We start from the raw sequence: 13,144 nt of genomic DNA, 5'->3' as shown, positions 1-13,144 counted from the left end.
TGTGTTTTAGTTTGATATGGGATCTCGAAATTTACTTTGATAGTAAGAAAGAGAGATTTTTTTTTCTTACCTTATAACATTTAATACAATAGGTGATCTAGAATCCTAATTCAAAAAGTTCGTACCGAAGCCGTTGTCATGGTTCTGATTTCCATAAGGAACAATTGTTGATGAGAGGTTAATTGGTATGTGTGATAGTAATTATTCTTATGATGTGCACAACAGAGATGTGACACAGTTGAACTATTAAATAATTTAAAGATCTGAATTGTACTTTTGCTAATAGTTATAGATTAGGCATAAAATAGGAAAACAAAAATGGTCAATTCAACAATCAGTACTAGAGGCGAGGGTAAGGTCTGATTACCGAGATGAGTAATTATTGAGAAAATACTCGCATAACAGGAAACACAACACTTGAGCTATTAGATGATTTGAAATTTTGAACTCCAGTAAAAAAATATTGTTTAAACTGCTTACAAATCTAAATTACGTTACCGCTAACATCCATAATCTTTTACACAATTACAAAGGTTAAGTCCAAGAAGTTCTAAATTCAAACAATAATGTTAAGATTTGGTGTAGTTTAAAACTTTGGGAATCCATAAAAATGAACAAGTGTTTATGTAGAAAACTTTGGGATGGGCATATTGGACAACTAAAACAGCTCATTTGCTTGCAAGTTCCAACTCAAGACTATATATATATATTATTATTAACAAGATAGGAAGGTTCCAACACTCAGTCCTCATCACTAATCTCAACTTATATATAATTATAAGCCAAGCAAAGAGGAAATCCAGCAGGAGACATGTGGGCTATTTTTCTTCATCTGAGGAAAGTGTCTCAAAATTCACCAGCACATCCCCCACTCTCATACACTTGAAACTACTCTTCAATATATATAATTGTGGGATTGGCATCCCCAAAAGTGTTAAGAGGGTCCAACCTTGTTATAACTTTAAATAAATAATACCCTTGGAATTTTTATTTTTATTTTATTTTTGTGGGTAGGATCCAAGGTAAAATTTTTATTTACATTGATTGTAAAAATGCAAGCCGATGAATATTGAATAATTTCAAGAATCGACCCATAATGTGTTTATATTGTACGATTCATATTGTTTTGTAATTTTTTATTCATATGTAATACATATATAAGTTTTTTCAAAAAAGGACGTATTAATATTCATTTAAGTTATTGTAATCAAGATTTTGTACATTATGATGATATATATAATATATGGGTTCTTTTTTTATAAAAAAATTTAACCAAATATGAGTAGTGCTATAAGTAGCTTAAATTTTTGTAATTTATTAAATTTGACTTCGTTAACAAAATTATAACAATTTAATAACAAAAGACAATTATACATATATAAATAGTGATAACCAATTCATAATTAACCCAACCCCCCCCCCCCCCCAAAAAAAAAAGAAGAAATCAAAGAAAAAAGCTAACTAATTTAATAAAAAAATGATTTAATATAAAATGGTATACACTAAGAATAATTATAATAATAATAATGGGGGGAGAGGGGGCATGTAAAAATCATTAGGGTCACATTGTGGGGACCTAAAATTATGTGCCATGGTTTAATGCTCAAAATTCCTTGAGACTTGAGAGTAATTTTTATTTTAATTAATTAATTAGTGAGCACAATTAGGACATATATTCTAAGTATGAACAACAGACATTATTCATTTTCTTTGCAAATCCCCACAACCAACTGGGAAACAGCTCATTAATCTTCTTCATTTTCTATAGTAATTTTGACCATCTTAGGGTTAAATTCAATAGTTACTCCATCTTTGTGGATGTAAAGTGCAATGATCAAATCTTTCTTTTTTCTTGTCTATGATGATGATGATGGTGTATTTGTGAACCCTATTTGAGCACACTAAGGGTTAAATAATTTAATCTTTTTTATTTGATGTTTTTCTTAAATTTTATATATAAATATAGCACGCGAAAATTAAATTACGTTCGGTAGATACTGAATTTTTTTTTGGTGATCTTCGTTGAGAATTTGATCGAGGGACTGATCTAAAACAAAATATAAACTTTTGGAATGATCTAAACATACTATTTATTGTTATTTACTTGAAAAAAATTAAAATTTATTGTAAAATAATTACATATAAAATGATTTGAGAAGTATAATTTGGATGGTAAAGGAGTTGGATTATAGAGGCATATTGATGAACTTAATTAAATAATAAATTTGAAGAGAATTTTGTAAAGTGAAAATGGTTGGACATGTGAGTTACCTTGGAGACATGATGGAACTAATAGTGAAAACAAATTTTACTTTAAAAGGAAAAAAAGAAACAAAGGGTGAAGATGACAAAAGGAGGATGTCTTGTCCATGCCAACACTCTTCCATACATACCCATTGCTCAATTTTCATCTATATGTTTTAAAAAATAAATTAAATTATTCCATATTTTATTTAAAATTAATCTGTAAAAATTTATTTAAACTAAATTTATTAATTTATGATTTAAATTTTTGAACATAATTTTCCATTCAACAAATTTTGAAGTCTTATTTATGTTTGATTGGATTACAAAAAGAATGATAAAATATGTATGAAAGTGTCTGGTTATTCAAACTCAACTCGAGTTTGTTTTATTAAAATTAATTTAAATTAGACTTCATTAATAAATAAATTAAACTCAGATAAAAATTTTGAAATTTGGGAAAAATGAAACAAGTTTGAGTAGTAAATATTCAACTTTGGTCGACTGATTCATACATATATCATAAGAATCTAAATATATATACAAAGTTAATAATATGTTAATAATATATTAGTTATAAAAAATTTTAAATCAAATTAAAGTATAACAAAAATAGGATACCTAATTTTATTTAGAAAATTATATTTTCATTACCATATTTCAAATTTTTTTCCATATTATTATTTAAATTATATTTGATATGATAATGTAGAAAAAGCCAAAATAGCACTTAGGAGCTTAAAAAATATACTAAGAAAAAAAGGGAAGGTGCAAAGAAGAAAAAAGAAAAAGGAAAAAGAAATAAGCATATGTGGCCATGCTTTGATGAACAGTAAACATCACAGCTGGTCACAATATCATAATCACTCTCCTCAATCTCCACACCCCAACTTTCCCTTTCTCTCTCTACTGTTTCTTACTCTTCTATACAGTTCTGTACAATTCCATCTCTCTCATACTCTCTCTCTCTCACGCACTCACACACTTCTATAACTTCGGCATATGCATATAGTTACAGTGTGCTGACAGAAGGAAGCAAAGAACTCGCAGAGAGAGAAAAGAGAGAAGAATTGGGGAGATGGGAGGGGTGACGTCATCAATGGCAGCAAAGCTGGCGTTTTTCCCACCGACGCCGCCGAGCTACAAGCTGGTTACTGATGAAGCCACGGGGCTGCTGCTTCTCCACCCGTTTCCCCACAGGGAGAACGTGGACGTTTTGAAGCTTCCGACGCGGCGGGGGACGGAAATCGTGGCGGTGTACGTGCGGTACCCTATGGCAACTTCCACGCTGCTGTACTCCCACGGCAACGCGGCGGATATTGGGCAGATGTACGAGCTCTTTATCGAGCTCAGCATTCATCTCAGAGTTAATCTCTTGGGGTAAGTTCTTACTTTTCAGTTTGCTTTTTTTTTATTTGAGTTGATGGGGGAAATTGAAATGAAATTGGATGTATCTGTGTGTTTTGAGGTGTTTGTTGGATGTTTCTTTGGTGGGGTGTTGGTTTAATTCTATCTTTGGTGGAATATGGTTGTTATATTGCGATTGATGTGAAAATCTTGTTATTTAGGTCGGGATAAACTTGATTATTTTGTGTTTAAGGGGTTTTTCTGGATGATTTTAGATATATGAAGTTTGTTGTTATTATTATTATTATAAAAAAAAGATAATTTTATGGACGAGAATTTGCATGTGTGATAGTCTGAGCTGTAAGCTTAGTTGGATCAGATGGGTTATTTGTTTTATGTCTGCCCTTTGGCGTAATTTTCATGTGCATTTTTTTCTAAGAGATTTTGATTTCTTTTTAGGGTTGGGGGGTGGGGGTATATTTGGGAACTCGAGATGATGTAAGTTACTTAATATTGGATGGTATCTTGGTAAGTTAGGCATAAAATTTGACAAATAAGGTTGATTTTTTATGATTTTACTGACTTGTTATTTGGTTGTTGCGGTGAGCCAGTGTTGGGTAAGGAAATGTTGACTGTTGAAAAGTGGTGGAAAAAAATTTCTTCTTTTGAAGATTTGGGGAATGATAACCATAGCTCTGATATTGGATTGGAAGTGATGAAGAGATGCTTGCAATTTCTACTATCTGCAATTTTGGTAGTTTGTTTTCTGCGATAACGTGATCAAGTGTTTATAGTCTTCAATCTCTTTGATTGATCTCTTTTTCGCCAATCATTTCTGGCCTTGGACATTGATGAGTCTTGGAATGGTCAAAGATGCTTTTGTTTTCCTGTGCAGCATGCGTTTTAGCTTGTGAGTGAGAGAGAATTGAAAATGGGGGTGGGTGAGGATTAGTTAGTCATAGTTGATAGAGCTTAAAATATGTTTGAACAAGTTTATAATGTGGAACCATTGACTTCTTAAAGAGCACCAAAAAAGTTGGGATATTATCACTTCATATTTCTGCTTGAATACCATTCAAGTTGGAAATATGTAAGAAACTTACTAATAGTTTATCAACTTAATATTTCTTAATGTAACTTCTCAGAACATGGATTCGATGATATGATTAATGAGGCGACTGAAGGCACTCTTGACAGTCAATTCATTGTTTTCGGCTGCTTAGTAACTTGTGGGGCAGGGTTCTGTGACAAGAGATGAATTTGGCCCTGCAAGTTTTGCTTGGTGTTACTTGCAGATCTATGAAGAAATTTGATGTAAAACCTTTTCTTGATTAGTGAATCAAAATCAGCATTGTTACTTAGTATTGTAGGATCTTGTGGAACATTGTAGATTACTTTCACACTATTAAACAAGACGTAGAAGGATTCAAACCGAATGGACTAAGTGTAAAAGTTTGTTTTGCTGGTACATAAAGTGGGATAGTGATCAACTTTTCCTGAAAGGCAACCATTAGATTTAGTGGATAAGGTTGTAAACTGCTTTACTCTAGCAAAGATATACTATTAGTGCCTGCACAAGTTGCTTTCCCTATGGCTATGTCTTTTATCAAAGGGATTCATGGATGATGAATCAGAAGATGTATGTTAAAACCTCTATTTTCTATTTTACTGAAGTTGAATATCCACTTTGGCATAAGATTAGGGATTCTGAACATCGTAATTCAGATACAACTTGTTCCCAACTAAGGCTTACATAGGCTATTTCATGATAAAGCCGAAGCGAAAGGTCACTGCATAAGATAGTTCTCGTATATGGTCCATGAGGCTTTATGTATGTTGTAGTTGGACACAAGCTGTCCTGTGTTACTTTTATGGTATCTTTGATTTGTCACTTGTGACAGAGATTCCCCTCAGAAGTGTCTTATACGCATTATTTCTGCAGGTATGACTACTCGGGCTATGGGCAATCATCTGGAAAGGTATCAGCTGATGACTTTTCACGACAAGATCTTTTGCCTCTCATTACTAAGTGATCAAATTACATGGGAGCACGTTTTAAAGTTAGTATATTTTTTGTATTGCAGCCAAGTGAGCACAATACTTATGCAGATATTGAAGCTGCATATAAGTGTCTCGAAGAGAGTTATGGGGCTAAGCAAGAAGATATCATCCTATATGGTCAATCTGTTGGTAGTGGCCCTACTGTAGATCTTGCAGCTCGTTTGCCTAGACTAAGGGCTGTTGTTTTGCATAGTCCTATTCTGTCAGGCTTAAGAGTCATGTACCCAGTGAAGCGCACATATTGGTTTGACATCTATAAGGTAAATGCTTGTTTCCAGACCTTAAAGACTATTTAATCATATTTGTGATATTATTCTTACTATCCTTTCTCGGACCTTGTATTCAGTAGTTGTTATCCATTTCTAAACACGACTTTGTGTTGATTTTATGCAGAACATTGACAAAATCCCCTTGGTGAAGTGCCCTGTTCTAGTTATTCATGTAAGTAAACATATTCATGTAATTTCTCTACCGAGTTATATAACCACCCATGTAATGCGTATAATTTTCTTAATGGTGTTTTGATTAGTAGATGAAGGTTTTATGCGTCTTAGCACAAAGATCGTACGCGCACTTGATCGTGCTCTTTAAACAAGTTCACCACCTATTCATTTGAAAAATTTGCATATAAAAGTGAAAATACTATATTAAAAATGGTTGAAACTGTATAATTTTGCAAGTGTAAATTCATATTTGTATGGTTATATTCAAATCGACCATGTCCAGCTGAATTATTGAATAGGGCAAATCTGAATCAAACTGGTAGATTCTTTCTCACTCTAGCTGGTCCATGAAGCCATCAATCATGCTGAAACTTCGATACATGCAACCAAAAATAGGTCCAGAAGTTCGGTTGAGAAAATGAAATTGGATTTTTGAGACAAACCACAAATGATTTGTTACTATGTATTTTTCAATTTTTTCTATGCTTGATACAAACTCTGCATTCTTTGATTCTGTTGTACAATGTCTGGATCTGCTGAGGTCTTGAACCTGCAGCAATATTATTGAATTCGAACCAGTAATACTGCATTTACATCCAACACATCTTAAACAAATTCATGAATGGCGATGAATGATTAACGACACTGTTTTTGTTAGTCGTCCGATTTCAAACTAGACTTTTATGTCCTTTGGCTTCCTACGCAGCTTGTCAAACAAATCTTTCTTTGTGATCAGTCCTCCTTAGTTCTTTATTATATGTGAAAGCAGGTCTTTTCATATAAAAGCATTTCTTACTTCCATTTTCATGGTGAGATCTTCTTTTTGCACTAGTAAACTAATTGCTAGTGCTATGTTTTATGCAGGGCACTGCTGATGATGTTGTCGACTACTCTCACGGGAAACAGCTTTATGAACTATGTCAAGAGAAATACGAGCCCTTGTGGATCAAGGGGGGAAACCACTGTGACTTGGAACTTTATCCTGATTATATCAAGCACCTAAAAAAGTTTGTGTCCACAGTAGAAAAACCTCCCTCCCAAAGGAACATGTCGAGGAGAAGTATCGACCGGCCCGAACATTCCAGGAGGAGCACCGATTGCCTTGAAGGTCCAAGGAAGAGCACCGACCGGAGAGAGAAACCTAGGCGGAGCACTGATAGGCCAGAAAAACTAAAAGCGTTCGAATACAAATTTCACAATGAGGACAAGCTTTCCAAGCTTAAAGTCTCGTTTGACCAAATGGAAAGATCCCGAAGGAGCGTAGAGTATCATGAGAAGTCCCGAATGAGCATCGACATCCAGCTGGAGAAAGCTCGGAAGAGCGTGGACTGGCTGGACAGGATACGGGCTTCATGAATATGTCGATGCTGCTGTAAATTTCTGCCCGATGTATTGGCTGGTGGCAAGAAAGCAATAGGAAGAAAGAAGATTGGTCTAAATTTATGGTGGTGGGGTGTGTAACTTGGTCATTGAAATTTGAGTTGATACTTTTTCAGTTTTTCTTGTTATGAGAAAAATGAAAATGTGGGGGGGTATAGTTTCCATATAATTGATTGCTCTTTGGAAAGTGTTGGGTCGCTAGTTCATCATTGCTGGGGACGTGCTTGTTGTATAAAGATTGGTTTTCGGCACTCGCTGTTTTCTCCTTTACCTATTTAACATTCTCCAATCAAACTCCCTCTTCCTACCCTTCTACTCTGCTATTCTTTTCCTTATTTTGTTCTTTTTCCGTATGCGTCAGTTGTGAAATAACAATGAATACTAAGTACGGTACATATGAAATATTAGGACATGCTTCTACACAATGAACTCTCACCATCCTTTAAAAATCATGCGAGTTCAGGCCGAATAAACCGAGAGATAACATTTTACCGTTGACAGCCCAACTATTTTGAAAATTCAAACTTCCCGACACATGCTGCTTCCTTGCTTCACCCTTTGTTAGAACTTGCCGACTGTGTGCCCATGTTGATGAGGCAACACCTCGTCCTACATTGTGTGGCTTCATGTCTGCAACCAATGCAGAATTTAGTATACAACAAACCTGTTGCGCTAGACCTAATGACATTTCAAGAAGGGTAACAATAGGAGATTCATGTGCGGACATTTTCAAGAAAAACAATAAGTAAAGATTTAATAGTAGAAATTTGAAGGGGATATTCATCTTATTTGATTTTTTTTATTTTGGTCTATGGGTAATTTTTTCATGTGCAAATTCTTTATTATTTATTTTACAAAAACTATTATGTTAAACAATTATAAGCACAAATATATGTGGAAACTTAATTATAAAAAAATACATTTCAAGAGACTTCAAAATCTTGAAATCCTAAAACTAGTACAAGATCCACATTACTCTTTATACCCGACCCGCCACTTTAACCCTACCCCTCTCGTACCCGGATCGCTTCGTGGGAGAACCTTCACCGCGCAATATCACAGCCAGTAACTGTAGTTCTTCAATCACCTTCCTTCTTCAGGCAAACTCTGCAGCTTATTAAATTCGGAAACAAATCACACTATAAATCTCAAATTCTTTTATCATTCTCCTCTGTTTCATTTACCACAATCATCGATAAGTTTCGGAAACAAAACCCCCAATTTCAATTGCTCAAATCCCTAGACGGGACCCAAAAACTCATTACTCAACATGTAATTTTCGGATTCTTAGCTGACTTGACGTTCGTTATCTTTACATATGTTTACTTTTTTACTTTCTTGCTTCTTTTGGGTTTAATGGGTATGATTTTTTCTCTTTTGGGTTAATTTGATTTTCAGGTCGCAAGAAGATGTAGCAATGGGAGCGATAAAGCACGCTTTGAAAGCTCTGAGAAAGCGGCATTTACTGGAAGAGGGCGCTCATTCACCTGCTTTCATCGCTCTCTCTCGCCCGATTGTGTCTCAGGTTTTTTGGATTGTTGTTTTGAATTTTAGTTGATCAATTGTGGTAGTATGCTGCAGAGGTTTTTGGCCCATTTATTTTCTGGTTTCAATTTATTGTCTTGGTGATGGACTTAGCTATGTAATGGTTGAGTTGTTGCAGCTTTGATCGAATGCTTGAATTTGGTTTAGAAAGATTGAAACTAGTTCTGTGGTATAGATTTATGTTGAGTTTGATAGTATTAAACTTACTGGCGTGTTAATTCAGCCTTTTCTCTCTAGTAAGATGGAAAAGAATTATGATTTTGTATGACGGAGATGGAAGGTAATAATAAGATAGATTTGGCGATGTCCCTTACTGTGTGATAACTAAACTACTTGAGATAATGGATTACAGTTCTCGAAAAATTAGTCTATGCATAGCATCTATATATCAATCTCTGACATGATTAATCACTAGAAAATAGGCTAATAATAGATGGAAAGATTTAGTTGTGGCTGGTGATAGACGTCAGCATTATAGCAATATTGTTGCATGCTGGGAAGAAAGAATCATCTCAGGTGCTTTATTCTTTTGTCGTGGTGGATCTGTTAGAAGTATTGTTTTCAATCACTAATGGGTATCACATGAAATAGTGGAGAAACTTTCCGTGCGTTTAAAATATTATGATGGAATTGGCGCATGTTTAATTATGAACTATGTGTATTCATTTAGTTTTTGATGTTTGCTTTGAGTTACATAAGTATACTACTTCTCAAATACTTGATGTCTTTGTATTGTGCTTTAAACGGCTCAGAGTGGAAACAGCATGCCTGTATAATATGTATTTAGTCATGCATGACTTTTGTCTTAAGCCTACTCATGCGTATGTTAAAGGGCTCAGAGTGGAAAGAAAAAGCTGAAAATCTTGAAGTGGAGCTCCAGCAGTGTTACAAAGCTCAATCTCGACTATCAGAACAACTTGTGGTGGAAGTAGCTGAATCCAGAACTTCAAAAGCTTTAATACAAGAGAAAGAATGCATGATATCTGAGTTGCAAAATGAGCTTAGTCAAGCAAGGTCTTATATTTAATTATGCATCCTCCCTCTCTTTCTATGGCTTTAAAACCTTCATTGTTTATATATGAACTGTCTAGAATTGGAACTATGAGAAGTTACTGCATAAGCTATCATAACGCTCCCTCATTTACAGGGATGAATGCTCCCGTTTAGCTGTGCAGTTAGAAGAAAAGACCAAGGCCCTAGAATTATTGATAAGCGAACACCAGGATCTTAAAGGACAACTTGAAGCAACCGTTCTTAGAGCAAACAATGCGGAGGCCGAAAACAAGATGCTAATCGACCGTTGGATGTTAGAGAAAATGAAAGATGCCGAACGCCTGAATGAGGTATCTTTATACAATGTCTGTTCTTATGTGGTATATGGTTAAGTTGAACATATGGGATTGTCCATCTGCCCCTTATCAAAGACACAAGACAAGGGTTGCATGTGGACAGTTGTGTTACGGCATTTGATAGAATCATCTAGCGTTTATTATTGTGAAGATTAAATGCCTTTTTGGTCTATCGTGTTTGATGTCGTTTAGTTAGTTACATTTAAAAATGGATATACCAGTTGAGAAAAGTTAAAATTGCCATTTTATTGTACCTTGACTTATTTTTGAAACCATAACAAGACACTGAAATTTCCGTTACTTTGGCATTTAGAAGTGGATCCTCCATCTCATGACCTGGCATGAGTTTTCTACTCTATCTTCTTAAAATTGTTATTTTACTACTTATTTTTTATCTTATAAGTGTGAAAATGTTTCTGATTGTGCTTATTGTTGGTAATGTTCTTTTATTAGGCAAATGCTATTTATGAGGACATGCTTGATCGTGTCAAAGGAAGCAGCATACAACTTCTAGCCCGTCAACAAGTTGATGGTGTAGTCCGCCAAAGTGAAGAAGGTGCGGAGTATTATGTTGAGTCAACCATTCCGACTATATGCAAACAGAGAATCCCTGCCCATGAAGGTGGCTGTGCCTCTGTACTGTTCGAGTATAATTCCAGTAAATTGGTTAGCGGAGGACAGGACAAAACAGTTAAAATGTGGGACACACACACAGGGTCACTAAGTCGCACCCTTTATGGTTGTCTTGGCTCTGTTCTTGATGTCTGCATTACACATGATAACAAATCTGTTATTGCAGCCAGTAGTGCAAACAATTTGTATGTATGGGATGTAAGTTCTGGTCGGGTGCGACACACTCTCACTGGCCATGTGGATAAAGTCTGTGCAGTGGATGTCAGCAAGGTGTCCAATCGAAACGTTGTGAGTGCTGCTTATGACCGCACGATAAAGGTCTGGGATCTGCAGAAAGGCTACTGTGTAAACACTCTTATATTCCACAGCAATTGCAATGCCCTTTGTTTTAGCATGGATGGGCAGACCATTTGTTCTGGCCATGTAGACGGGAATCTCCGACTATGGGATATTCAGACGGGAAAACTTCTGAGTGAGGTTGCAGCACATTCTTTTGCTGTTACATCTCTATCCTTGTCCAGAAATGGAAATGTAATTTTGTCGAGTGGGAGGGACAACTTACATAATTTATTTGATATGCGTACCCTTGAAATCTGTGCCACACTGAGAGGCAACGGAAACAGAGTGGCATCTAATTGGAGCAGATCTTGCATAAGTCCTGATGATGGTTACGTTGCTGCTGGATCGGCTGATGGGTCTGTACATATCTGGTCAGTAACAAATGCCAAAGTAGTAAGCACTCTAAAGGAGCACACCTCTCCGGTGTTATGCTGTTCGTGGAGTAATCTTGGGAAACCTTTGGCTACCTCAGACAAGAATGGCAACATTTGTGTTTGGTCTTGACTCGTGATCGGTTCTCCTGATCTGCTGTTCATCATGCGGACATCCTTTGTCTAGTTGGTTGATATGACGGGCATGAATGATGGATCAGTTTCATCGAAGATCATTGGATTGGATTTGTGAACGGAGGTTGGTATTGTAGGTAATGTGGTTATAATTTATTGATTTCTGGGGGCAGTTTGAAGTTGAGATTAGCAGTTTAGTAAACATGTTCATAATTTCTACGTTCTTGGGGGTGTGTACATAATATTTGTATAGTCCATTGTTATATAAATCTTCTTTTTTTTTTTTTTTTTCCCTTTTAAAAGAGAATTATACCTGCTGACTTAGTGTCCTGATCCTAAGTCAAATAAATAGTTTGTCTGAAATAATTACAATCATGCCATGTTAAAAGTAGAATTCATGTGGTGACGATGTGAAGGTATTGCGACAGTTCTAAATGGAACTTCTGACAAATATTTTCCCAAATCAACCCACCTTGAAATTATTGAGTTGGTTCAAAAAATTATCAAAAGTTAATAAATTCAATAATTTTAAATTAACACATAAATATGCATTTTGGAGGTATTTTAAGGTGTGAGTTTTACTCAACTCAAGATATTTGTTTCAATGGGTATTTAGTCTCGATATAATGCAATAGTTTGGAGTTTCAATGGGTATTAGTTTGGATATAATGTAATTAGACATCGTGGCGGGCAGTATCTGTGCGCATAATTGTATTAATATTTTTATTTGATTAAAACTCATAATTAATTTATTTTTGTATATTAAAATTTATAGTTACTTTACAAACTCACGTGCAAAAGCTATTGATAGCTTATTTAATGCATTAATTGTTAATAAATTAGAAATTAAAACTTTGTACAATATATATATCATAGTAGCGATCGTATCAGCAAAATAAATACTAATGTGTTATTTTTAATTTAATTAATAATAAATTAAACAAAAGTGAGTAAAGTTAAGTATGGGTGCAATAATTGCATGGAATTAATTTTCTTAAAGATGTGATTGAATAGTTAATGCAATATGAGTTGGGAAGTTAAATAGGTTCTATTAATGAAAGGGCATTTTTGGCATTTAAAAAATTTGGTGTAAGTGGTATGAGAACTACACTTTTATATCTATAAGACCCTTTTGTTTTATAATAGTATAGATAATTTGGAGTTTGAATTTGAATAAACACTGAGTTTAGTTTTTACATTTTTACCCTCTACCATGCTCGCACCCATTCACACACACGCCTTTAATGAATTTTGAATCTAATATATCCAAAAAAATTAAACCCTAAAAACCATTGGG

The 13,144-nt window shown here is 34.8% G+C and overlaps 2 protein-coding genes across 2 annotated transcripts; both read left to right on the top strand.

Annotated features, from left to right (window-relative positions):
* Positions 1-3,100: 3,100 nt before the first annotated feature.
* On the top strand, positions 3,101-7,784 carry LOC105168557 (uncharacterized). Its single transcript, XM_088884096.1, has 5 exons — positions 3,101-3,624; positions 5,534-5,570; positions 5,676-5,912; positions 6,046-6,093; positions 6,960-7,784. The coding sequence occupies exons 1-5, from the start codon at positions 3,323-3,325 to the stop codon at positions 7,449-7,451; spliced, it is 1,116 nt and encodes a 371-aa protein (XP_088740222.1). The 5' UTR covers positions 3,101-3,322; the 3' UTR covers positions 7,452-7,784.
* Positions 7,785-8,509: 725 nt separating this feature from the next.
* LOC105168556 (Transducin/WD40 repeat-like superfamily protein) lies at positions 8,510-12,132 on the top strand. The gene is made up of 5 exons (XM_011088689.3): positions 8,510-8,747; positions 8,874-9,000; positions 9,853-10,034; positions 10,168-10,363; positions 10,823-12,132. Coding segments are annotated over exons 1-5 (1,530 nt in total). The 5' UTR covers positions 8,510-8,745; the 3' UTR covers positions 11,846-12,132.
* Positions 12,133-13,144: the final 1,012 nt, after the last annotated feature.

The sequence above is a fragment of the Sesamum indicum genome, linkage group LG8, assembly GCF_026168435.1.
Source record: "Sesamum indicum cultivar Baizhima isolate 11 linkage group LG8, ASM2616843v1, whole genome shotgun sequence".
Lineage (NCBI taxonomy): Eukaryota > Viridiplantae > Streptophyta > Magnoliopsida > Lamiales > Pedaliaceae > Sesamum > Sesamum indicum.
This window is presented reverse-complemented; position numbering and strand designations above follow the sequence as displayed.